The 27,985-nt window shown below is 41.7% G+C and overlaps 1 protein-coding gene across 1 annotated transcript; it reads left to right on the top strand.

Moving 5' to 3' along the window:
- Positions 1–7,563: 7,563 nt before the first annotated feature.
- dpy19l1l (dpy-19-like 1, like (H. sapiens)) lies at positions 7,564–26,290 on the top strand. Its single transcript, XM_070912370.1, has 21 exons — positions 7,564–7,786; positions 8,250–8,274; positions 8,372–8,459; positions 10,155–10,292; positions 10,629–10,749; positions 13,332–13,425; positions 13,650–13,707; positions 14,926–15,017; positions 15,617–15,716; positions 16,820–16,897; positions 18,567–18,653; positions 18,921–18,980; positions 19,606–19,686; positions 19,944–20,045; positions 20,468–20,597; positions 22,116–22,129; positions 23,727–23,846; positions 23,973–24,147; positions 24,890–24,993; positions 25,779–25,900; positions 26,119–26,290. The coding sequence occupies exons 1-21, from the start codon at positions 7,564–7,566 to the stop codon at positions 26,288–26,290; spliced, it is 2,184 nt and encodes a 727-aa protein (XP_070768471.1).
- Positions 26,291–27,985: the final 1,695 nt, after the last annotated feature.

The following is a 27,985-nucleotide window of genomic DNA, read 5'->3' as shown; positions in this document are numbered from 1 at the left end:
TACAATGACCGTACTCAGGGCTGGTTAGGTCTCCATTTGTGTGTGTGTGTGTGTGTGTGTGTGTGTGTGTGTGTGTGTGCGTGTGTGTGCATATGTTTGTGCCTGTGCTCTTGTACGTCTATCTTTGTGAGGACCAGTTTGAGTTTTAGACCTTGAGGGTGATGACAATTTTGGGGAAGAAAGCACATTTTCTCCAATCGTCGGGCCTGTTTGATGGTTTAGAGTTTAGTTTAAGGTTAAGATTACGATTAGGCTCAGGTTAAAGTTAAAGAGTTGGGTTTGGGTATGTACTTGAGATGCTTAACATTAGGGTTAGGGAACGCTTTCAATGAGGGAGCAGACAGATGGAGAAGAGTTGAGTGAGTCAAACAGGGAGCAAACCCTAACAACGCGAACATGTAGCTAGCCTAGGTAGCTAAACCGCTAGCTTACCTGTGTGTCTTCCTCCCTGCTGCAGCTAATCCTCTGTGTGTTGGCCTGCTGACTCTGTTGCTGCTCTGCTTCATTTGTCTGCACAGCCAGCGTGGAGCAAAGCCCGTCATATGACTGCATGCTCTGCACATCGGCCTAATCATATGGAAGAGATGATCACAGGGCAGGAAATCGCAGCACAGGGCCAAAGGAAACAATCTTTCTGCACTGACTTAAGCCAATCATGTCCTCTCCCTCAACTCGCCGCTTGGCCCCTCGCTTGCCCTCCGTCTCTCTTTTTCAGCTTTTCGTCTTTAATTGTACTTTGTGTGCTCTCAGTCCTCAGATGTGACTTGATTTATAAACTTGGGACTCAACAAAATGTCATCAGACATTATTATTTGGTTGTGGACATTAAATATTCAAATTGGGTATTTTTAAAGCATGACTGAGAAAGACTTTTGTATTTTTGTAGTTTGTTAAAGGAAAATTACGGCATTTTTCAATTTGGGTCTTATTGTCATAATTGTGGCCATTCTGACTAAAGTCTTTGCACTCGTCACTTCTGTTGTAGAGATTTCAGAAACACAAAGTCCAGCAAAAAATATATAATGTGTGAACTTATAAAGCTAGTTTGGTTAGCTGAAGATCTCTATAGATGCAGTTAGCTTCAATAGCTGATCCGCGGGGTTACTTTATATGTTTACTTGGGAAAGTTTTAGGTGGCTCATACTTCTTAATAAGACCAAGCTTGAAAAATACCAGAATTAGCCTTAACATCTCTCAGGATATTCATTTAACTGGATTTTCAAAGGTGTGATAGGACTAGAAATTTAGTCAGGAATTTTATGACAAAATGTTTTTTGGCAATGTGCCATGAAATGAGTTGTCTTTTCACTAAAATGCCTGTTGGAGAAGCCTCTGAAACTATGGGGCACCAACACATCCGTGGGTATCTATGCAGCATTACCTTCAACAACAATAAATCATTCCCATCTTATCAAAGATGAATGGCTCTGACTCTGTTGTATCAACTGAAACACTGTGCCGAGCCACCGGCAGCTTTCCTTTAATGAAATGAAGCGACGTCTCTGATGTGTATCAGACTGTGTTCGGCCTGACGTCTCCTCCTCACTTTATCTCTCCATCAGCCGAGCGGCAGGTGAACCGGCCGACAGCTTTGTCCCGGGAAGCGAAGGATTCAAACACTTGAGGTCAAGGTGCGCCGGTAATCCAGGCAGCTGTGTTACCAGGATTAAGACGAGGCCAAGGCCATCGTTGTGTCCACCTAAAACAGGTGTTACCATGATGACGACCTGAGGAAAACACAGCACTACAGCTGCAGCACCTGCTGGGGTTAAAGACAGTGCTGGACAAAACATCTGAGCCTGAGATTAAAATCCTCACAACGTCACACTTCTCGCATCTATTCATGCACACGTACAGAGACTGACATAAACACTCACATGGCTACAATCACCCACACAATCAGGCAGACTGACCCTTTATTTCTCTGCCACTACACCATGAGGACTTAACATTTACTGGTTCATTTATTCAGAAGGCATTAACTAACCTTAACATACAGGGAAACTCCATCCAGCTCAGGCTAACATTTGATAGCAAAAACTTGTTTAAGTTTTGGTACCTGATGCTAAAAGTCAAAGAGAAACAGATCAATTTCTACATGTTGAAGTTGAAGAAAATAAGCCTCAATGCACTGCAGCTACAAGATGTCGTGTTTTGAGTTGTGTTTAGTTTTATAACAGTGGCAAAACTCACTCTACGGTTGTATTGTTATCTCAGCTTATATAGGCATCTCTGCAAAATGAAATGACTCACAAACTGACACAGAAGAAGACCAAGAAGTTCAATCAAAAATCATTCAAAACAAAAAAAACACCTGGAATCTAAAAATGTTTGTTAAATAAAAGTATATATGCATGTGTAAAATAAGGTTAGATTTCTTTCTATGCTTGATGTTAATGTTAAATAACCAGATTTTAACCCTAAATCAGCCCCTAGAAGAAGTCAGAACAGGCAAAATATAACCCTGATGAAGACATATTGCCATGAAAAATATATTCCACCCATGCAGTGAGCCGTTCACAAGATGGAATAAATTGGCAAAATATACTCTCTCTTACACACACGCTCTGGTTGCCACCTGACTGATGTGGTGTTGTGGCCCCCGGGGCCCCTGGAGAGCGCTAATTGAATTGGTTTCCAGAGAATACTAATGGGCCTTAATGTTGAGATAACTGATACTCAAACAACCAGTGATCATTGACAGCATGTGTTTCTGCTCCCTGATAAACATGTCACAGCGACCCCCCATCCTGTCCCATCACACACACACACACACACACACACACTCTCACACACACACACACACAGTATTTGCAGACAACCTAAGTCAGGCTTCACTATAGACATCAAATTAGATAAACTTAACATAAATAAATGATGATGATGTTTTGCTTTTGGTGTATTTAGGTGATTTTAGGACTTTATATGATTCAAACCAGACTATCATAGGCTTCCAATATAGTAAATAAAATAAATAACAATCTTAAAACTATTGGAACATTATAAGAACATTGCTGACAAAGTGGAAACCAAACACATAGAACTGCAGCAAGCTCATGTGTGCTCAGCTTCCTGAGTTCCTAAAAAAAGGTTCCTGGCTTCCTGGAAAAGTTCCTGTGGCGAAGAAGGGATGTCTAACCCCAACCTGTACATCATCTTAACCTGAAGCGAACCTAACTTTAACCCTGAAAGCAACTCTTCAAACAACAACCCCTGTCCTCACTTTACAAAGATGTCCTCGGTCTTGACGTCTAAAACTCAGATAGCAGAAGTACAAGAGTACACGAGATCTGAACACATGGCAGTGCTGATGTGAACAAACAAATATGAATCATCACACACACACACATACACACACACACTGGATTGCGCCCATTGCTCCACTGTTACAACGAGGAGGTTAGTTCAACAAAAAGGGATTCATACTTTTGTAATTACTAAGCATTGTATTTCATGATTGAATAAAACACTCTCACACAGCCGTCTTCCCACTGTCCCTTGGTTACTTTGGCACCAATGAGTCGCCTTGCTGTCCGGGCCAGAAGCCTCCTCCTCCTCCTCCTCCTCCTCCTCCTCCTCTGCTTCCTCAGTTCTTGCAGCCATCTGGGAGATGTTTGTGCAGCAGAGACGACCTCGTTGCTCTGAAAGCTCAACTTATAAACTGTTTCACACCTCAGCCTGCTCACTGACAGGACACACACACACACACACTGTGCTGTTTTGAAGTCAGACGCTTTCTTTATGAATTACATCATCACCTGTATGTTTTCCAAGAGTTTAGATTCCCAAAAAATGAACCACGTGATCAGGATTATGATGACATGAAAAAGCCATATGACAGGAAACTACAGATCTGAGTGAAATCCTGTAGTTTGAGTTTGTTAAATGCTGAGTGTGCATTGTTTAACTCAGACTCAGAGCTGTTTTTTTGTTCGGGGCAGCTGTCTTTAATTAGCAGGAGGTCCCTTAAGCAACACATCTTGGATAGAGGGTGTCATCAACCTCCAGCCAACAACACTGGCTCGGCCAAAACCCCCCGACTGTACCCGCCTACACTCTCACCCGGCCAGTGCCTCTGCCATGCTGTGTTTGGTGTAAAAACAAATTCCCTGTGTGCAATCACAAGCTGAGCTAACCGTTTTCAATAGCTCGTCCTTCACCGTCGGCCCGTCCAGCGACACCTCTGGGTTTCTGACAGCCCTGACGAAAACTCAGCCTCAGTTATTGTATTTCGGCCGGGCCCGCCAGCCATGAATCAGCCGGGAGTTTGAGAAAATACCACCATGAGAGCGAGGAGGAGCGGGGGCTTTTTGGTGGGTTGGAAATCGGAGTCGATGATGAGAGATGTGGCACGCAGGGAAGGGTTTATATCCCATGCGATGTCCACATGTGCTGGTGGGTTTTCAGGCGTGGCTTTGGACAGACGAAACGGGGGAAGGCACAAACGCATGGCGCTCCAACAACAACTGCTGCAGGGTGGTGTAACAATAAGCATCCTGTCAGATGTGCGTGGGCAGTGAGAAAGCCTGTTTGAACAAGGCAGTTACATTATACCAGTTTATGAACCAACACAGTGAGAAGCATGCTTTGTGTCCCGTGTTTATGATGAGGCAACTGGGACATGTTGGGTCTAGATAGAGATGATTTTAAGAAGTATTTGTTTGTTTGTTTTTGCAAAGGCAAGGCAAGATCACTTTATGTATTAAAGATATTTCATTACAAACTCAAAATGCAAACAGTAACAAGTAACATGTACAGAGGAATACAAGTACAAGAAAATGCAACAACAAAATAAGAAAGTATGAAAAAAAACATAGATTACTACTTAAACATAAGATAGCTTACAGGAGAGTTAGACCAAAGGAGCTGTAAACATAAATTACTACGGTAAAAGTAAAAAGAGTAAAACACATAATAGTTAGCCCAACAGTAATTCAACAGTTAGCTTACCTACAATGTTGTATTAGCAACACATTTTTTGAACAGACAGATCGAAATCAGACCTGTGAGGAGACTGTCAGCTAATTTGAGGTTTGACCGGTGCTCAGTTAATTACGTCATCTCGTTGCGCCTTCTTCTTCTGCAGTGCTTTAATGCAGTAGTTTCCAAGCAGTTCCCTCGAAGGAAATTCTGTAAATTCTTTGGACGTTTTCTTTGAGAACTTTGTAAGAACACTGTTTGATTTGTATTCTTCCAATTGATTAATTCCAGTCGTTTCGTATTTTTAGTGTCATTTGAACGTTCAAAAATGTGAATTTAATCTACAGTCAAACATAAAGTATCCAAAATTAGATGAATATTTACTTGGATTTAAATTGATCAGTTTTTCCAATTAATTAAGATTTTAGTTCCTCTGAATATCAACAACTGCTTATATACTCAACACATCTAAGTAAGCTCAAACAACCGTCTCAAAATGATTGTCTCTATTTTCCTTGTATCAAATTATATAGTTATTTCCACAGAACTTCTTTAAAAACTGATGTGGACATTATTGCACCATTAAATAAAGCATTACCAGAATACTTGTTGCATTGTTGGAGTGCAAAATAAACATAAACTCTATGACTATATGAAGTGCAAAGGTCAAAATCCGGTCAAATTATCCAACAATTATTCCTTTTCCTAGTATGACATGCTCAGACTCTCTGGCCAGATGTCCGTACAGACAGCTTTGACTCCACGTTCTTCTTCCTGCTCCTTCTTTCTCTGGTGATTCTCACAGATTCTCACAGGCAGCCTTTGGCTCTGAGTGCCGTGCTGGCGGAGAAAACAAACACACGGTCTCCCAAAACGTCTCATCCCTCCCTGGTCGTCTCAACCCACGTACGCCTCCCAAGTCCGCCACCACATCACCCGGCGGGCCTTTCTTTGTGGAGTTTGAGGGAGGCTGTCATGATGTTACCACCAGATGGCAGACAGTTTTTTTCCCCCCTTCCTGCTCCCTCCCTGTGCTTCTCCAAGCTAAACAGATGAGATAAACTAATCTTCCCTGATGTTCATGTCTCTGTCTCCAGATAGAGCTCCACACCATCCACTTTGAAACCACGGCACCCATGTCTCAGCCCGGAGGGACCAGCATCACGTCCGCTCAATTTGCCAGATTCCTCAATTGCCATTTTTTTTTTCCTTCTCCCCTTTATGGCCTGGGAATCTGCAGAACATCTTCCATCCACAGGTGATGATAACAAGGCTGCAGCTGTGGTGCGGCTGCTATCAATAAGACGTGGAATTTTTGTGAAGAATGTGAAGAAAAAGAAGTTTTAAGAAATAAAAGAAAAACATATGAAGGTTTGGGGCGTATGAAGCCCATGTGACCCCTTCAAATAATGCTGTACACTAAATTTCTAATCAGCATCAGACAACCAGAGCCACTGTTGTAAGATGCAGTTTAAAGATACAGATTCCAGGTGGTCCTTTAGTGACATCTACTGGTTTCAAAATGCTGGTGGAACTTGCTGCATGACAGTTACAGGAATGATAATTTCTTTCACACTTATGGTCAAAGTTTACTTCCATACTCTGATAGTAAACATTTCATACTTGCAATGAATTATGTTTTTATTCAGTGTTGGTAAGATCTGTTTAGCCTACCCCCTGGTTTCACCTTTTCTATGTTCTTGTCTTTGTACTATATATTGTTGTAAACCTTTGTGGAAATCTATTATGTTCATAAACAAAGTTTGTTAAGAAAAGTGTGTGTGTGTGAGGCAGTGATTCCAGTTGTATTGTATTGCTGTATTAAGTATTTGGACTAAGCAGGGTTTAAATTATGAATTACTAAGTCATTAATTTGTGTCTGGGTCAAAAGTTTGACTTACTAAGTCCAAACTTAATCAAATAAATCTCAGATTTACCTAAAGTTTTGCTCAAATCAAAATCAAGAGATAGTTTCATCATTTTACTAAGACACAAGTAATTTTGACTCAATATCATGATTTTTATTCATCATCCAAGTCTTTATTTGTTTTTGTTTTTTTTATCAAGCCCAAACCCCCTAGAAAATGTTGACCATCATCATATTTAATTAGGCCCTATTCAGTGAGCTGTTTATTTACTACTTAATTTCCCAAAATGAAGATCTAAATGCTGTTTCGAAGCAGTCTCTTGACCTACATTGCCAATAAAAGTCTGAGGGTCCACTTTAAACATATTAACTTAAAAAAAAAATAGCCGCCATATTTGTTTGTTTGTTAAAACAAAGTACAAAGTAGAAGAAAAGTACCGACGACATGGCCGAAGTGTGTTTTTTTTATCTGTTTCTTTCTGCTAAACTGAAGAGAAACTGTAGTACCATTGAAGTACATGTGTGGTACCCTCTAGCAGGCGTTGCCATGGTTACCATCAGAAGCTCTTTGTAGTGGCGCCAAACGTCCAGTTGGGGGCGAAGCCTCACAAGATTTCTACGAGTGTCTGAAGCGAGGAGCCAGTGAAAGCATCGCTCAGGTAGTAAAGGGGCAGATCCGAGGACCTGATACGAGCAACTGTGGGGCTGCTTAGCTCACACCCCTCGGGTTTTTCTACGGCACCTCGCTGCCTAACACTCGGCTCCTCCTGGAAATCATGGTGGCTAAAAACCGAAAACAGACCGGGAAGGGTCCGGCGACCCAGGCTGACCGCGACAAGAGCCCGCTCGTTTCGCCCCCTGGCAAAAGTAACGTCAGGCGACCAGGCAGGGAGGGCAAAGCTTTCAACAGCTCTCACCCAAACGGGCTTTCAGGCATCAGACACAAGCTTGGGCTAACTCCCTCTGCAGTCGCGAAGCTGGGAATTACACTTCTCCTCGGTAAGTTAGGAGCGTTAGCCTGCTAGCTTCTCGCTGGACCCCTAGCTAACGGCTGCTAACGTTGTGTACAATAGTAGCATTAGCGGATCCGCTGAATTAAGTTATCTCCGCCACCGATCAGTTGGCTAACGTTAGCTCACCTAAACGCTAGCTCATCGGCGTTAGCTACCTATTGTTGCTATTCGTTAAAATCGCATCAAAGTAGTCTGTGTTCGTCTCTGTTTATGTGACATGTCAGTTCCACACGTGTTAACAGGTTTTCTGGCAAAGTTCAAGCTAAGGTTTATAGGATTTCTCTTCGAAATGCACCTCTGTAGCCTCCCATATCATCCATCCAGGTCTTCACCTCTGTAGTTTAACTGGTTCTGTGTTCGTGGCTTCTCTCTGGACGTTACTGCAGTTTGTCAAACATCAAGTAGCATTTATTTAGCTGTTAGTTAAAGTTGATTCTCTCTGCCCACAGCTGCTCTGACTGGATATCTCCACTGGTGAGTTGCTCCATCAGCACGTTATTACTCATGCATCACTGCAGTGTTTACTTGTGGATGCAGCTCTTGGCTCACGTATTTCTCCTCCCATGATTAGGCATCATCTCTCACAGCTGTTTGAGAATGACAGACACTTTTCACACTTGTCCAGCCTGGAGAAGGAAATGGCTTTTCGGACAGAAATGGTAAATAGTTCATTGTTTTGTTTTTTTATTAGGGATGCACTAATAACATTGTTTTGAAGCAGACTATTTCCTGATGTCAGCACACAATAGTCATGTTTGAGTTGTAGTTCAAAACATTTTAATCTTAAGGTTACAGCCTTGTTTTCAAAGGATCATGATACTGCAGTTATTCTCACATCTCACTGTTCTGTGTATAAGATTTTCAAAAAATGTAGAAAACATTGCTTACTTTCCCAGAGCCCAAGGTGACGTCTTCAGATGTCTTGGTTTGTTTGACCAACAGTCCAACACCAAAGAGATTCAATTTAAAATCCTCACATTTGAGAGGTTGAAGCCAGGAAATGTCATTTGACTAGTTGTTTAATCATATTTAAGAACAATGAAGCAGAAGATTCTCTGAGACAACAATATAATGAGGTCATTCGTTGTGATGGTCAATGCCCACATGTCTACCCTCCTTTGCATTTAAAGCCATTTCAATCCATTGTAGCTTGTGATGAACCCTGACGTGAGGTACATTTAATCTGAATGTAGATCACAGTGTAAGGCCATGTCATCATTAGACCTGAAACCATTCATCTATTAGTCAACTGACAGGAAATGAATCATGCAGCAATGTTGATAGGAGGATTTTCTGCTTTTCTGTGCCTAATGTGATCGAGCATGTTATATTTTGGGGTTTTGGACTGTTACCAAGTCATTTAGGGACAGCTCCTTGGACTTAAGGAAATTATGACATAAAGGTACAGTCACATTAACCATCTGTTCAACAAATCTGCTCCAAACAGCCTCGAAAAAGGACTTAAAATCACAGTTTCGATGTGTGTTATAAATGAACATCGAGCAGAGCGTTCACAAACTGTGAAGAGTTTGTGCGAGCGATGCTGCACTTGATAATCTGGTATTATGTTATTGTACAAAACAAGGTTACGACACAGCGCCAGAATAATGACATTGACATTTCCAAACACTGCATCTGTGTTTCTCTTTGACAACTAAGCAAATCAGCAAGACAAAGTTGAACAGAGGTGAACTCTTGACCTGCGAGTCTGCCAGAGTTTTCAGTCACTTTCCGGTTGCAGGGGCAACGGCACAAGAGCACAATCAGCAAATGTGTCAGCATATGTTTATGCATCACCATCACTATAACTGTGTAGAAGTTGCTGATATTTAAAAAGCAGCGCAGGCTTCATGCCCTTTTGAGAGGTGATACTGAAGGTGACGATTTAATCATATGCAAATGGGATATTTCTTCTTCCCTCACCCCTGCTGTGTGCTACCAAATGGGCTGTGAACTGTTGCCATCTACTGAGCCTGTTCAACTTGTTCCTGTTTCTTCTGTCTGAGTTGTATGTAGATGTGACAGTATGAACATTTTCTTCTGCCATGTTTTCATTGACACAAAAGAAACCCAGGTTGCATGCGGCGCCTGCATCTGGGAGACTGTTGCTAACTTTGGTTGATGCTGGACAGTATTTACCATCAGTTTTTCAAAGAGCGGTAATCAAACACGGTTTTAAATACTAACCGTAATTTTATGGTTTATCGTGAAACCGGTAACTGTCTCAATCCCTATTTTAGAGTTATATTTAGTGTCTGTCTGCTGTTCACTCTCGTTCACTCTGCCTCAACATTTCTCTCTCTAACTTCTTTCTCATTTTGAGTTTTTCATGTGTACGTATCTTTTGGTTCCAGGGTCTGTACTATTCCTACTACAAGACCATTATTGAGGCTCCCTCTTTCCTGGATGGCGTCCACATGGTCATGAACGATCGGCTGACAGAGTACCCCCTGGTTATTAACACACTCCAGAGATTCAATCTCTATCCGGAGGTAATGTTGATGCTTTAGAAATTATTCTTTATTCCTGCATTAGATACAGAATTTTTTAAGAAAAGTTAGGTGTAAAATGAATCCTTTTCTCCAAACAAAACTCCATTATCTCTTTCAAAAATGAATAAGACATTCACACATTTGCTGCATTCTCTATGGCCAGTTCAGTTGTATTAGGTACCACACTATTTACTCGATTAAACAAAACAGTGCAGGAAAGAACTACAATGGGAATCTCGTATGTCTGTACTACAGAGACAGAACAGGACAGAAAGGCCTTTCAAACATGCTGTTTAAACAGGCTTTGCGCTGATTCTCTCCGTCTCTGCTCCTCAGGTGGTCCTGGCCAGCTGGTACCGGATGTACACAGGTGTAATGGGATACTTTGGGATTCCCACGAAGATGTGCTGGTCCATCAACAGAGGAGAGGGACTGACTCCTGTGGACAGCTGTGAAGGTACAGACCGTTTCCTTGGAGCTCCAGTCTGATCTGCAAATACGCTCATTTGCACACACACACACACACACACACACACACACACACACACACACACACACACACACACACACAGGAGGTTGAATGATGACAACATTACACAAGCAGAATGTTTCCCTGTAATGACCTGGAGCTACATTAACATTTCAAATACTCACACAGTCTCACGCTGAATTGACTGGATGACTAATTTCTTCACAGACTTTGATGATTTTCTCCACTCGTGGACAGATGCAGTCAAAGCAGCCTCATGGGGAGCTGTCAGTCGAGAGAAAATGTATAAATATACAGAAGGAATTTTACTTTCAACCGAAACACGAACAGATTTCTGATGAATCATTGTTTTTCCCTCCAATCCTCAGCTATGATTTTTACGTGCACAGATTAAAGGCAGTAAAAAGATTAATGTATTTTTATTAATTGGTCAATGAGATTAGTCAATGAAAACAGTGAACAATGACCATCAAAGTTCCCAGAGCCTAAAATGACATATTAAAATTGCCAAAACAAAATATACAAAAGACAAAATTCACTGATGTTCAACTTTAAATTAGATAAAACAGCAAAAAAACAGCAGCTGGTCAACTTAGCTTAGCACAGAGACAGGAGACAGCGGGAAACAGCTAACTTGGCTCGGTCCAAAGGTAACAAAATCTGCCCTCCAGCACCTCTAAAGCTCACTAGTTAACATGGTATATCTTGTTTATTTGGACGGGTGCAGTGTCTTGTTGTCACTGTGGGGTTGCCAGACAACCAGTGGAGACTCAAGGAAGTCACTAGCCCCGCTAAGATTAAGGGTATTTTCAAAATGTTGAACTATTTCTTTAATAAATGACTTTATTATCACATAAGACAAAGAAAAGCAGAAAATCCTCACATTTGAGGAGCTGAATTAGGTAATGTGTGCATTAATCAATCATCTAAATTTTCTGCTGATCTACTTATCATTAATTGACTAATTGTTTCAGCACCGTTATCGATTAAAAAGAAAAAAGTGGAGGTGAGAGAACGGTGAGATGAACAAAGCAAAGCACATAAAATCACGCTGGACATCTCCAGCATGCAAAACAGCAAAGCAGGTATAACACAGCCGGAGAAAGATTATAATTATTATAGTAGTAGCCCTGAGGGAAAGAAAATGCTCTTAACCTATTGCACACACATGGTTTTCTGGTATTTGTTTGCAGGAACGTTTCCTAGGAGGGTAAATCTGCTGACAGTAAACAGGCAAAAACTGTTGTCAGCTTTCCTTTGTGGAGCTGCAATCTGTATGTTTCTGTCAGTCTCATTAGTGAGGCGAGGCACCCCAGGGTCGATGTACGCAGACTGTTTTCACAGTGTTTACATAAACCTGATGCAAGCTGCCTTGCATAACAGCTAACAGAGAGCGGGAACGTTTCCTGTCACTGTCAGCGAGTACGTTATTTTTGTGAGGCGCAGAATGACACTGTAGAGAACTGGGACTCTATATATTACGTTTTCTCACTGAGCTGCTGTTTAAATAAGCTTCTCTTTTCTGTTTGTCCTGTGTTTTACCGTCACATCGTCACAAGTTCCTTGTTAGTCATCACAGCCTCTGCAATCTGTTCTGTGTACTGCTAATTTAGTAATGTGAAACAAAGTCTGAATAAACCTGCGTCTCCCCACCAAATTAGATGCATTATTATTCAGTGTAATATATGCTGAAGTCTACAGTCTACAACACACTAGCTTATCAAAGGGAACGTGTTCTGTAAGATCTCATATATACCACATATTCAGCTGTAAGTTTCTGTATCTCCCATACAGAGCAAAAATATACCTAATTTGATCATATTTGCTCAAAAGAATATTTGATAGTGAGAACATGTAACACAGCACATATTTACTTTACATGTGTTGGTGTTTTTTAGGTAATATGGAATGAGAGGGCAGAAATATAAACAGCCACTGATAGCCTGCTGCAGGGGAGTGGGGTATGTGACATGAATTCATCAGCCTGGCCAAGAGCTCTGCAGAGATGCTACCTGGTTCATGGGCTGTTTTTGCATCGACCTAACTTATAGTTTTATGACCATAGAATTTCCTTTCTTCTGTATTTGTTAGAATAGTTTAGTGTTTTTAGTTAGGGCTGCAACTAATAGCTGTTTTCATGACTGATTAATCTGTCTTTTATCATCTAATTTAGTCTATAAAATATCAGAATTTAGTGAAACTTGAGTGACCCCAAGGTGATGTCTTCATGTTGCTTGTTTTGTACAACCAACAGTTGAAACCCCAAAGATATACAATTTACAATGATACCAGGAACATGAGAGGAGAGAGAGAGACGGGGTACGACCGGGGACAGTGTCTCACATGAGGAGCTGGAACCAGTGACCATTAACCAACTATTAAAATGATTAATTAATTATCAAAATTGGTGTCAAGTACTTATTTTGTTCATCAAGTAATCAGCAGTTGCATCACTAGCTTCAGTCTCCTCAGCACTCGTCTCCATTAGTAACCTTTAACTCTGAAAGAGGCTCAACATCTTGTGTGTGTGTGTGTGTTGTGTACATTAGGGATGGGCGACCCGGCGTATTTCTACGTGAGCTGTGTGTTCCTGCTGAACGGCGCGATGATGAGCCTGTTCTTCGTTTACGGAGCCTACCTCAGGTAACCTCCCTCCTCCCCGTGGGGCTCCGTCCTGTCAGGCTCAGATGAGCACCAGAGGTCCATCTCGTCGCTCAGCAGTCAGCTGAGAGAAAAACAGTTTTGCGTTGTGCCTTCTGTCAAACACAGATTTGAAGACATCAGACCGAAGATGACCTTTCTGAATCTCGTTTGCTCTCTGCCTCTCTTATCTTGTGTCCCCACTTCTTTCCATTTTTCCTGTCTAGTGGCAGCCGACTGGGCGGCATTGTTACCACGATGTGTTTTTTCTTCAATCACGGCGAGGTGAGTGCACTGCCCTTACTATCGGTGACAGCGAGTGAGGGGAGTTCAGCGTTTGTACTATAATTCTGTGAAAGTCTCTCTGGGTGTAAGCTTCTGAAATGTGTAAAACTCCGAATGAAAAAGAACTCAGAAAAGCAGAGGGTGGTTAATAGGGACTCATTTCAGCCTTCAAAAGAGCTTAGAGTTGGGTTTGGCTGGCATTCAAAGCCGAATCCCTCCACCCACCTCCTCCTTGTTCAGTTTCCTCCATAAGAAATAGCAACTCTCTCTTTTTCAAAATCAATACGGCAACATTTCAATTACACACACACTCAGAGGTATTTCTTCGTCCTTTCAGACACCATGCTCTCCTCTTTCCAGTCTTTTCTTTGCCCAGACTGCAGTGGTGGTTTGTGACATTTCAGCAGCATCTGTGACTTCCCCTTTTTTCATTTATGTGTTTTTGAGGAAGCAGTGGGAAGGTAATGTAGCTGCGTGCTCTGAGGTGACAAACACTTGTGTGAGATTGTAAAGTGTGTTGTTATGTATAAATATGTGGGATTTTATCAAGCGATAGAGACACGGCACCCTTTTACAAACCATCAAGAATGTGTGGCAGCCGCTGAACAGCAAACTAGGGATGTCCTCATCAAGTTGTTTTGACCCCGATCCTTTAATACAGAGTATCTGCAGATACAGAGTCAAATCTGATACTTATATTGACTTAAATAATACAGTTGGCTCAAGTTACTCAAGCCACAACTTGAAAAGGAGCGGTTGTACAGTGGTGACACAGACTGGAGGTTCTTCCCACACAAATGATCTTTGGTCGAGTACAAACACCAGCTTGTCGAGAGCACACAAACACAGCAAGTTTGACTTAGTCCTGCCATCGAGTTACTCACGGAATTGACTTTAATTAATCAAAGCTGATATGATCTGCTGCCGTAGCCGTTTGTCATTTTAAGCCGGCAAAAGCAACAATGAGAAATGAGAAACTGCTTCCTGAATGTTTTCTACGCTGATCTTTGCACATAAGACAAAGCTCAGTTACTTCTAGGCATCTTACATCTATAGCGCTGTCCAATCAAGATCAGTCCACTGCGAACAGGAAGTCACTGTAGCATTACAAGCTAGCATAACTTCCAAAAAATGTTCCATCCACTGTGAGGTTTTGATTTGCATTTTAATGTGCATGTTTGTTTAGTTTAATTTGTGTGTCTTCATGTATGTTTTCAGAGCACTCGTGTGATGTGGACTCCGCCCCTGAGAGAGAGCTTTGCCTACCCCTTCTTAGTCCTGCAGATGCTCCTTCTCACCTACATCCTACGGTAAACTCACCATCAGCCTCCATGCCTTAAAATCACGGTGCTCTACGTTATCTCAGCCCTATCCCCGTCCCCATAAATAAAAAAAATAAAGCAAGAGTAGACATAATCTTCTCAACTTGTCATGTTTAACACCCTGTTGAATATGTGAAATAACAGAAGTAAAACATGATCAAAGTGACGTTAAAGTAATACAGGTTATAAAACACTTCGCCCTGTGTGTTGTAAATGCCGAAGTGAAGCAAAGCTGGCTTCTGTTGTCTGCTAAATAGTGCACTGACGCAGACGGCGTGTTGAGCTAATGTACTTGTCAGACAGACTAGTAATCGTCTCATTGCACATCAACTAGTGGATACCACCTTGTGTTGCAGGAGTGCAGTCAGTAAACTGTGACTTCTTCCACCAGCAGCTTTAAAAGGAGAACGAACTCCGTGTCATATTTCTGAGGCTGGCTCGGAGGCTGTGTAGTAGAAATTGAATGTGTTTGTGTGTGTTTTCTCAGCCGTCTTAATGCATCTTCTCTTATCTCCTCTACACCCTCACACTCTCACCACTCTATTTCTCCCCCCGCCCCCCCTCCTCTGTCTCTCTTCTCTCCCCAGGACACGGAACCCGAGCAGGACAGCCATGGTCGCTCTGGGGATCTCCAATTTGTGCTTTATGCTGCCTTGGCAGTTCGCCCAGTTTGTGCTGCTCACTCAGGTAAACAGAGAGCAAGAGAAACACTGAGAGAAAATGTGGGAAGAAAGAAGAAGGGGCAGAGAGATTAGGGCGAGAAGAGAGGACTCTGGCGAGGAAGGTGCAAGGAGGGCAGAAGTTGGCCAGGATAGCAAGGAAAACAAAGAGTGTGCAAGAATATACCATTTACATGCTTGTTTCGTAAACCACTCAAACATACAGCATGCATCTAAAATCCTAAGAATATTTGAGTGGAACACTTTCGACTGTGAGAGTTCAGAGATGCAAGCGAGTTAAAGAAATAAATAGTGAGTTAAAGAGTGTTGGCTGGCAGACAGAAAAGCTGGAGTTTGAACCTCGACTCCTGAACAAACAGGTCGCTGCTGCCAGCATCTGTGCTCTGCTACAGTTTAGCCCACGCTGTTGGCAGCCCCCTCAGGCCACTGCTGCTCTCTGTACAGGGATTTTAACATGAGAAGAGTTATTTAACAGCTATTATGTCCTTGTTTTACATTTGTAAGCTGCTAATTGAACCCATTGGCCTCATCCACTGTATGTGTAACCCAACCTGAGGCCAACATCCGGAACATCTGCCCACATTGCTCGCTCCTCAGCCTGGATAAATGTATCACAAAATGAAAACTCCGAATGTATAATTATTGTATAATCGTGTAATTCCATTATAATCTGTGCTGTTCCAATGCAGCACCGTGCTGTACTCAGTGACACTAGTTTATATTAAGAGTTAAAGGAAAGCCATGTTAAGTTGTATAGCACCTTTCAGACTCCATATAAAAGAAACATATAACATGACACGTAGATTTAGATTCAGCATATTTTGTTTCTCACCTGCCTTCTCGATTAATATGAAATAACAGTTTTCTATTGAGATTAATGAATTATTCGGTCTATCTGTATGGATCAATATTTTATCAAGGTGTTGCAATATGTGGAATTTAACTGAAGACATGCAGAGAAACTGGCCCCCAGCTGTATCGCCCACACACACACCCACTCTGTGCCAGATATTAAAGCTTTACAAACAGTTGTTTGTTTGTTGTTTGGTGTTGGAGTTTTCTGGAGTATATTGTTAAGGTTATCTATGTTTTTTTCTCCTTCTTCTCCAGGTGGCTTCTCTGTTTGCTTCTTACATCCTGGGTTATCTCGGCGCCGCCAAGATGCAATCCATCCTGGTCACTCATATGGTACAGTAGATGTCCTTTCAATCAGTCCTTCAGAGTGCAAATTACCAAACTGTGAGACGCAAAAAGGAAGGAAGGGAAGAAAGCAGGACCTCAAAAGAAACAACATGTTAACCTGAGCGGAGAGCGGAGACCTCGCTCAGTAGTTTGATGTATCACAAATGTTCATTAGCTTTCACCGTGTGTGTGTATGTATGTGTGTGTGTGTGTGTGTGTGTGTGTGGATCGCAGCATAAGTGGAAGTCGTTCCAGCTGCTGTCCCCTGAGCTGTAATGTGCTCTGCCTCGGTTCTCCTTATCTCAGCTCAGCTCCTCGGCCAGAAGAATTTCATGAGCCGCGAGGACAACACCAGCAGAGACAGGGGTGGCTTTCTTTAGCATTAACGATGCTACTGCGCCTTTTTAGCATGAAAGGAGGGAGGATATGTGGGCAACTTGGTTCACCCTGCCAAGGACAAAAGTATATCTGTGGCTGTGAGAAAGTGTAACGAGTGTGTGTGTGTGTGTGTGTGTGTGTGTGTGTGTGTGTGTGTGTGTGTTATTCTGGCCGTTCATCCCTCTCCTCCACATTCTTTCCCCCTAATCCCCTCAGCATGCCAGGCTGTGAGCCAGGGCCTGTGTGCTCCGCAGATAAGGAGAAGGCCCTTTGTGGTGAGATGGTGGAGATTTGTGTCAGAGGAAGGCATATGGCTCTGCATAATTTAGAGAGCTTGGCAATGATGACTTTGGCTTTGTGTGTGTTTGTGTTCAAGAAAAGAAATACAGACCCACAGCCAGACATGGGTGTCCTCTGCGACCTACAGCGTTGTTAATGAGCCTGAAGGACTTCAACTAACACATATTTTTTTTTTGTCAACTGTCATCAAATCTGCCAGTTATTTCTAGGTTTAGAATTTTTAGTCTTTAAATGTCAAAAAAGATCGATTTGTTGATCAGCAGAAAATTCTATAATAAAAATGATTTTATGAAGCAAAAATGTCACCGGTTATAGCTCCTCAAATGTGAATATTTGCTTGTTTTGCTCTATGATAGTAAACTGAAAATCTTTGGGTTTTTGGAAAACAAGCAATTTAAATATGAACCTGCGTTGGGAAATTTGGGAAAGCTACTCTACAATCTTTCCACATACTACCAGGCAGATTCTTAAGTACCCCCTGTGTTAGTGTTAAGTGCCTCTGGTTGGCAATCATTGTCCACATGCTGCAGAGTGGTGCATTATTTCACTCCTCACTGTGGGATTAAGCATCAAGAAGTCATTGAACTGGATTATTTTGTGTTAGAGGTTGTTTATTCCAAGTTTATTGCATTGGTTTAAATCTCTGGAGTGTTTTTCTGTTGCACAGAAAGACTTATTATTGACACTTATTACAGTCCATCCCTCCCACCCTCCCGCTATAGACAGACAGATGTTATTTTCTGCAGGCGGCAGTGAATATGGAGTGTTTTTATCAGACCACTGGAAACCTACAGAAGCTGGCTGTGCCTCTGAGCTCACTGCCAAGCTCGCCTGTTTGGCATGATTTGTAATTACACCGACAGATCATGCACATCAAGCTGCTGGGAGACACCGGTTGCTGTAGCTGGATGTGCTGCGCCGTACGCTCCCCAGCCGTGTGAAAACCACATGATTGTGATGAATGACACCTCCTCTCCGTCCTGTTCTCCTCCTGCAGATCACACTAGCCGCCTGCTTCATCCTGATGTTTGGAAACTCCATGCTGCTCACGTCGTTCTACGCCTCCTCGCTCGTCTCCATCTGGGTGAGTGAGACCTTTTTTTTTTAGAGGCCGATGTGTTGTATGTACCGTCATTGAATGCTCTGAGAATTATTGGATCAGTCAAGATTTTATTTTGTCAATGTAACCACCTGCTCTGAAATAACAAATACATTTGTTTGAGTAAATGGCATTGCAGAGGGAAATGGACTGAAACTACAAAACCATAGTGGAGATGATGTATGTTTGCGTTTCATCATTTTCAGTTTATTTTTTTGGTGGTTTTCAATTCTGTTTTGATGATTTTATCAGGGAATCATTGCATTGAGGGATCGTTTTGCTCAAGTCTTCAAACCTGGCATCGTCCTCTGGGTATGTTGAATTTGCCTCTTCTTTTGTGTAGAGGGGTACACATAGCTGTGCCGCTTTGTTATGGCAGAAATAACCAGACGTCATTTCATGTTAAATGTTCAAATTCAGATTCAGATGTTTTAATTCACATTAATATTAAAACCAACGCCTGTCAGTTTCCTCCACACATCTTTAGACCTCTGGCATTTTAAAAGTAAATGTTCAGTAGTTTCATCTTCATAGCAATTGTCAAGAGGGCACATTTTGATTTTAACAAAATAGCTCCACTTCACCACCGCTCGAGTCAGCCAGCTGATACAAGCCACATAATGTCTCGTTTATTTTCTGATAAATATTTTTAGTGCATATCTAAAATTTGGAGGGTGGCTGATAATGGACAACCTGGTTTGACACCTCTTTTAATTCACATTAACCTGAACTGTTGATTGAGCATATCACAACTTAACTACATCAATACAAGCTTGCTCAAACCCATAAGCTTTATACACTTCCCACAAGCACAGAACTCATCCTCTGGGGTGTTACTGGTTATATCTCTCAGCGTTTCTAAGTTATCTCACATTGACCTTTTCTTAATCGCACATGTCTGTCCTTTTTGTCTCTTCCTCCTCCTCCTCCTCCTCAGATCATGCAGGGCTTGGCTTGGGTTGCCTCCACACTTCTGCTCAAATTCATGCTGTCCACAATCCTCTGTGCCTCGGATGACGTAAGCTACTCTAACTTTGTGAAATGCTGCTAATATTCAGTTTGAATTATGTCTACAGTAAATTATATTTCCTGATATGATAATGCTAATATTTTAACTTAACATCAAAGTAATGACTACAAAGTGTTCCTAGAAAGAGAACAAATAGACTTTTATGTTTACATACATGTATAGAATTGTTTAATAGTCAGGAATAAAAGCAAAAGTTCAAATACAAAATGTACAGGAAGCATGTCTGTTTTATTTGTCTTTTCCAGGCTCACATCAGTGGACTGATCAAGTCTAAGTTCACGAGCTACAAGGACTTCCACACTCTGATGTACACGTGTGCTGCTGAATTTGACTTCATTGAGTTAGAGGTGAGGTCTTGTTTTGACCAAAACGTGGCCTTTGATCAGAGTCTGCTTTTATCATCCGTGTGACTTTGTGTGCTGAAGCGTTCTCTGATGAAATGCAAGCTTCACGTGGTTTGATGTGAAAATCTCGCCAAACATTTGCTTTCAAAATGTCTCTCGGTCTCCTGTGAAGATATCAGAATAAGAAAATAGAAATGCTGGCTGTTTTGTATCAAAGCGGCTGGTATTTTCATCGCGGCAGGACTCAGTGAAGTGGGAACCAGATCTGTGCTCTGAATGTTTAACAGGAAATAGAAACCTGGCAGCTCATTTGGAGTTCTGTGCGACTGACTGTTGTGACTGTGCATGCAGGTGGTTAAAGTAGAAGGTACATTATTTGATAGCTCAGTCTCTCTCAGTTCTTACATTACCTCTCTCTCCCTCAGACCCCTCTACGTTACCTCAAAACGTTGCTGCTGCCCATCAACATGCTGGTGGTTGCTCTCATCGCTTGGAGGGTAAGTCTTCTTGTAGGTTTTGGACCAAAGCTCAGAAATGAACTAAACACTTTGGTTTGTTTTCAAAGCAGCAGAACAAATCTGAAGAAAAAAAAAGCATGTTAACTACACAAAGTCTGGCTGCAAATCATAAAGAGGACGTTAAAGAGAGTGAAGATCTGCATGTTGTTAAATCTCAATCAGTAGAGTCATTAGCTCTATTATGTTTCACCCAAAGTCTGTTCAAAAACTGACCATTTATTCAGTTTGAATGATAAAGGTAACAGAATCAGAATCAGAATCAGAAACTGTTTATTGCCAAGTAACATACATTACAAGGAATTTGCTGTGGTCTGAAGGTGCTATTGTTTTGATAACAAATAAGTAGAATATAAAAGCTAAAATAAGAATAAAAATAAAAATAAGATTTAACACTCAAAATTCGTCGTCATTTTTGAAACAATTGGTCTTGATTTCACACAGAGGTAGACAGAAGCAGCCTCTCATATCTAACTGACGACTTTGCCTTCTTAAATGACAACTGTTGCCAGCAGATAATAATCAGCTGTGTGAGCTGGTTGAAAATGCTGTCGTGTAGTGTTTCCGGCTGACTCGAATCTTGAATATGCACTTAATGGCTGCATGATATCGTGCTAAAAGAATGAGGCTAAAGCATGAAGTAAGCCTCCCCACCAGCTGATGGTCCATGTATTTGACATGGAGATGGAGATATAGTATTGTTTTTGTATTTCAGTGTAGAGCTAGGTAATAATGGCATTTTAAGAGTGATAAGGAAAAAGCCTCCCATCCCACATTTCAGAACAATGCAGCAGGCAGTCAGACGTGAAGTACAAATCACTTGAAAGCCATGAGGCGCTGGCTCGCGGTGGCAGGAAGACAAAGCTGGGAGTCTATCTGCTCTGGTTACTCTGCATGCGTTTCTGTCCGCGAGTTGAACTGCTTGAATTTAGGAAGAGACTTTTAAATTGCAGTTGTCTTGTTTGCTCTGCATGGGAAGCATAGTTGACATTTACATGTGTATTTTTGAGCCTCGAGAAAGAAAGAACCGGGAGATTTATTCTTGATTCTGGAGACATGAAATATTTTAGGGGGGAAACATCAGCGAAGAAAACATTTCAGGGACTGCTCTTTATGTAGTCTAATCTCATTATGCCTTGCCCACGCTAAGCTAAGAATACATGAGTCGATTTGACAAAGCATGGTATGCATTAACACGAGCGTGCTGTTAGGAGGATCTTCTCACACAGTGCGGCATTTTTCGGAAACATTTAAAGGAATGTCTTTTGCATTTTATTCTAACCACTTGTCCTTTTCAGACTGTCCAGGATATAGTCCGGTTCCTGAGGGACGGAGGGAAGGCATCTGTCAAGACTGACGATGCTGATGAAGCCGCAGGGTGAGCGTCCTCAGGCCTCCTCGCCGGCCTGGTTGCTGATTTCACTGTATTCACTCTAGCAATTGCTAACAGTTTTAAATTTGTAATAATATGTTGTCAAAATATTTCAGCATTATTTTGTCCCAAGTGGACAACTGAGTTTATGTATAATGTCTGTTTTGCGTTGCAGGTCTGAAATAGTTGGAAAAGGAGAGGTGAGAAAAACGCTTTTCACATCCTTCATGTTATTGTTAAATATATGCACAAGCATTATCACCTCAGTGTCAATTCTTTTTACAGCGTCGTTCCTTTCTTGATTACAGTACAGTAATGTCTGCTCAGTCACTGTGTCCCAAAGTGATTTCCATCCCCTTTTCTCCTGACTAAGAAATGAAAGGCAGCTTCCCTTCTGCTCTGAAATCACACGGTGCCGCCTTTTGTCAGCGTTCTCCCAGCTGCTTCATGTCATTTTCTGTAATAACTCTCCCAGGGCAGGAAAAACGTTCAGATGTTCATCCACCAGCGACGAGTGTGTTTCCAGAGTTTCCCAGATAATTGCCTCAATGTTTCTGGCTCAATGAGTAACACTGCAGAGAGCCAAGGGTGTTCTCACTCCTCACCAGGGAAGTGTGTTAAATGAAGATCAAAGCATCAGGCAAATGTCATTATACAGTCTGTCCAGCAAAGGTAGCGTTTCTTCAGTTCAGATCAGTTTGAGTTGGAGGGGAGCTGCTTCTGACAGCAGAGCAGCAGCTTGTGATCTCATTATCAATTAGTGCTGTCACGTTACATAAAGTATAAAAAAATATATCATGTATGAACAATTTAGAGCACGAAACTCATTTCTATTAATTTGAACGCAATCCATGTAGCGTAATCTACACCTACTCTGTCTCAGTTAAGTGACGAGCTAGTTCCTGCGAGGAAGTTGAAGGCAACTTTACCTTAATCCACAATTTTTCCATCTATGATGTCGAATCCAAAATGTTACCTCGCATCACATCTCCTCAGTTTGATGGCTCGCTGGTTTTCTCCATTTTGTGTTAGCATAGAGAACTAGCTTTGCAACAGGGCAAGCATTTAAATTCACATCATTGCAGGTTGAATATTGAATGTGTTCGACCGGTAGTTCGAAAGTCAGCTAATTTTAAAGGAACCCTGTGGAGTTTTTGACAGCTAGCAGCGCTCTGAAGCGATATTTGTACCAAAAGGTTTACGCTCTACCTCTAATCGACAGCTGGCGGCGGTAATGCACCAAGAAACGTAGCAGTGCGCCAATAAAGGTAAAGAAGAAGAAGACCGTAAGCTAGCAGACATGGACGTAAACAATGCAGAATTTTAAATATTTTAGATGCCAAATGTTTTATGTGGGAGTAAACATACACACAATGCGTTTTGGTCAGAAAGACTGAATATTTCTTTTGGCATTTTTGCTCAATAAATTACTTGTGATTATGAAAATAAGTATTGACTAATTAACTAATTATTTCAGCAGTACCTGACGGTAACAAAAGCGTCAATTTTGGGAATTATATTCAACTTTCATTCTCTTAGTTCATTTTTAAATGTACTTTGTATTCAGTAATGAATATTGCAGTGATGTATTGTAATGTAGTAATATTTAGTAGTAGTATGAATCCAGAGGAGCTGTTTCAAACTGGTGGCTCAAACATGCGTCCTGGTCTGTGTCACACTGCCTCGGCTGCAGAAGAGATCTGTTACAACTCCTGGTAGATTATCTCGCTTGCTTTATTTCCGCTGCACCTTCCTGTCACTGTTGATCAGACTGTGTGTGAACGTGTCCCTCTGCAGCTGGTGTACCACAGTCTGCAGCTGCTGGCGTTTGCTGTGCTGGCCATCCTCATCATGCGTCTGAAGCTCTTCCTGACGCCCCACATGTGCATCATGGCCTCGCTCGTCTGCTCCAAGCAGGTCTGTCTCTCACCACAAGTAAAACGATCCCTTCTACATGTAAAAATAGTTATTTGTTTCCCTAATGCCATCCTGTCCTTCAGTGATGCTCTCTCTCTCTCTCTCTCTCCCTGGTTGTTATGTCAGTTGTTTGGCTGGATCGGGGAGAAGTTTAAACACCAGGTTGCCGTGTTTGCAGTCATGGCCATCATGGCCGTACAGGGAGTGGCCAACCTGCAGGCCCAGTGGGCGATCATTGGAGAGTTCAGCAACCTGCCGCAGGAGGAGCTGCTGGACTGGATCCAGGACAACACCCGTCCTGGTGGGTTAAGTCATCCTGATTATTCTGCTCAATATAATGAGTTAAATAACCTCAAAGTTATCATGTTATCACACCAAGAGAGCGTCAGGTTCCAGTACAGCACGTGCTCTCCAAAATCTGCTCGGACAGGTCAATTCAATATCTGAAATACTGTCAGTTACAACAGGCTGAACAAAATAATATTTACTTCCAAAGGTCAAGGAGTGCACGACAAGCAGGTGACATTTGTTTTGGCGTGTTTGAAGGTCAAAAGATCTAGAAATCTAAGATTAAACCGGCTGTTTGTTTGAAATGGTAACGGTTGTTTTGTTGTCAGTATTATTGCCAGTTTATTGGCTCAAACGAGTCCAACAGTCCTGCAATAAGTCCTACCATCACAAAGGTTATAATGTTCAGTTTTTGTTGAAAGTGTTTTAGAGAGGTGTTGATTCAATTGTGTGTCGTTTGTAACGGGTATTTCTATTATTTTGCCCCCCTCTTTATGTCAGTGAGGGTAGGCTAAATAATACAAACACCTGTCAGCATAACGCAATACAGTTCAACAGCACCACAAACTACATCCTCCAATATGAACTTCAATGGCCTAACCTCCATGGAAATGGAGAACTCTACCATTTGAATGGACGCCTGCCAGCCAATCAGAAAGAACTACGTAAAAGTTTCAATACTAAGTACACTTACTGGTAGTTTAGTGACTTTTTTGTCTTGTTTCTGTTTCTGGTTTTGTGTGTGATTGATGCAGATTCAGTGTTTGCTGGGGCCATGCCCACCATGGCCAGCGTGAAGCTCTCCACAGGTCGGCCCATCGTCAACCACCCCCACTATGAAGACGCTGGTCTGAGGTCAGTGGAACTCACTGCAGCACAACTGCTCTTGTACTCAGATCAGAGACGCAAAGAAAAAGAGTTTGTTCAACAGAGCGTCCCTATTGGCCAGAAGCAGTTTCCAATCCAGTTCAGAGTTCTGCACCCGGGTGTATATACAGCACATACAGTATAATGGGTGTGTTTCTGTCACTGTCAGACAATTCAATACGCATCTGAATACACAGTCCACAAAGCCGATTCAATAAGATCCGATTCAGCTCCGACCAGGATTTGATGTTTTTAGTTTTTGAATAATAAAAGTGACTGAAATCAATCAATTTTCTCTTCAGTCTTTATTTCAAAAACCCAAATGCGCGTTTTCTGCCACACAAACAATAGTACATCTTGTTTCTGTTAATCTTTTCACAGCTATAGGAAATAATACACAGCAGGATGTTTCACATGAAACACTGAACGTATCTTGCTTGTTACGGTGCTTCACATCAAACCATAATACTAAGGTCAAAATTCAAACATCAAAACAAATTAATTCTAAGAGTAAGAGTGGATCCCATCATCCAAACATTTGCAGGTTTTAAGTTCTTCATTATATAACAGAAAGCTTTCAAGCACCTTTTTCCACCTTTTGTGGTTGATTCAGTCCTCATTCCCATAACGTTGTGGGCCGTTTATGACATCTGTAATATTGGTGATTTTCAGGCCTTTTCTTTCTTTTTCATCATTTAGCTCTGTTTTATTATTTGACTGCTGTACCACTGCATATAACGTTGTTCTCTGGTGCTGTGTTGTGTTCCTCGCAGGGAGAGAACCAAGCTGGTCTACTCCATGTACAGCCGCATGTCTGGAGAGACCGTAAAGGGGAACCTGATGAAGCTGGGAGTGGACTTCTTCGTCCTGGAGGATTCCTGGTGCACCAGGCGAACCAGGTACCTCGACACCACGAGTTCCCTCTCACAGAAGGGGGCACGTTGTTACCCGGGACCACATTTTCTTTCACATTTTAGATATTTAGCTGGTGCTTTTACCCAGAGAGAATTACAAAGAGCAAACTGGAAGATTGTTAAAATGCTAGTCTACTTCTGATTAACCTTGTTTTCCTTTCTTCTTCTCTTCATCTTTTTTTCTTCCCTCTCTCTTCGCTCAGACCCGGGTGCAGCATGCCCGAGATCTGGGACGTTGAGGATTCCCAAAACGTTGGTAAAATTCCCCTCTGCACCCACATGTCCAAGAACTCACGACCCCACTTCACCACGGTCTTTTCCAATGACATTTACAAAGTTCTCAAAGTTCCCAAAGCCACCAAAGATCTCAGATAACATCGTGGGACGGACTAGTTCAGCTCCAAACTGGTTGTCCTTTCCACCATTTCTTTTTATATGTATGTATATATATATATATATATATATATATATATGTGTGTGTTTTGGTTGGTCACTGCCGTTGCTGCTTTTTACTTTTTACTTCCTCAGCTCCACTTTTTTGCGAGGCTGTTTCACTGAGCGCTGGACTAGTAACAGGTTGGACACGCCAAATCAATTTGCCATGACTCTCAGAACACAGTTCTCAGTATTTGTGACTTAAAGAAAGTTCCTGTTCCCCACATTTTGCCAATCGTCCTTATTGCTGCGTCTTTGTCCTCCAGCGACGTTCCCATTGGTGCCCAAGGGAGAGCCAAAAGGTGTCGTAGCTCTTCATTTAGTTTAGCTTTGGTTCTGTTACATAGAATCCTTATTTTAAGAAACGCTGTTCACACATCAGTATTGTTTTTTACTGTATAGAATACGTTTTCTTTGACGCTGAAGAAGTAAAGTTTGTCTGGCGGGACCAATCGATGATGTCCACATACTGTGAAGCAATACTCTTTGCAATCTTGACAAACGCTGACTTCTTCTCTTGTTATGCACAGTGTTGATCTCTGAAAAGATTTTTCAGTGTTACACTATTTTTATAATTTATTTGTGTGAGTGTTTTTATGCAAACTTCAAGGTGTTACGACGCTTTCTTTAGAAGCAGACATAGTTTTATCTGTTCTTGTGTTTGGAAGCTTTTAAAAATCTTTTTAATACATATCATTCAGCCTCGGCGTCTAAATGAAATTCATTAGAGGGGATTCAAAAGAAGATTTTTAAGAAAACTTCACATTATAGAACAGCTTTCATTTTTAATTCCGTTATAAACTGGTGGAAAGAAGTTTTTTTTTTTCAATGACAAAACAATGTAAAGTAGATTTCCCCCAACTGTGTGTAACAACTTTTCTTTGTAAACACCAAACAATTCTTTTGTAAAATACCAATGTACGGCCTTTAAAAGGTTCCTTTTTGTCTCTTGAATTATTTTTTATTGCCAAAGTAAGTCTTGTTATTAAAGCTGCGCGTTCGGGGTACTATAGCACATGAAAGAAGACAGCTTGTGAGTTCTGTAACAGCCAATCCAAACTATTTGTAGCAGTGACTTTTATGTGAGTGGTAGTGGTTGGTTCCTTCTTCCGGCCTCATTAATGACCGTTTGACATTTTAGGAAATACGCTCATTCGAATCGCTGAGACAAGAAGATCGATTCCACTCGCATGTCTGTGTGATAAACATGAAGCTACAGTCAGGACAGACAGTTTTGCTTATCTACCCGTAGCTCGTACTGTCAGTAAGTGTCCTTTCCACACACTGTAGGCTCAGTTAGCAGTGGCACCATAGCTGCATGTTGTATTGATGGTTTGACCAATCGGACGCTTTAAGTCGCAGTCAGTTTAACTCGAACGCTCTATAGTTTAAAGTTGACTTCTCTTTCTTCCCGAAGTTTGGTGCCATTTTTCAGAACGAGGTGGAGCTACAAAACTTTCCAGTCCACAGAAAGAGTCAACATGCAGTTTGTCTTATCGTGATTGGACCAGCTGTGGCTTTAAAGGAATAGTTCAATTTTTGGAAATAGCGCTTGTTCACTTTCTTGCCAAGAGTTTCATGAGGAGATTGATTCCACTCTCATGTCTGTACGGTAAATACTGCCAGTTAGCTTAG

Source organism: Enoplosus armatus, chromosome 9 (genome assembly GCF_043641665.1).
Source record: "Enoplosus armatus isolate fEnoArm2 chromosome 9, fEnoArm2.hap1, whole genome shotgun sequence".
Taxonomy (NCBI): Eukaryota; Metazoa; Chordata; class Actinopteri; order Centrarchiformes; family Enoplosidae; genus Enoplosus; species Enoplosus armatus.
This window is presented reverse-complemented; position numbering and strand designations above follow the sequence as displayed.

Excerpts from the sequence above, each read along its gene's own strand:
- dpy19l1l (XM_070912370.1), top strand. The coding sequence starts at position 7,564 with ATGGTGGCTAAAAACCGAAAACAGACCGGGAAGGGTCCGGCGACCCAG. Across the intron at positions 8,275-8,371 it reads CTGACTGGATATCTCCACTG|GCATCATCTCTCACAGCTGT; the intron begins GTGAGTTGCTCC and ends TCCCATGATTAG. Across the intron at positions 20,046-20,467 it reads TTGACTTCATTGAGTTAGAG|ACCCCTCTACGTTACCTCAA; the intron begins GTGAGGTCTTGT and ends TCTCTCCCTCAG.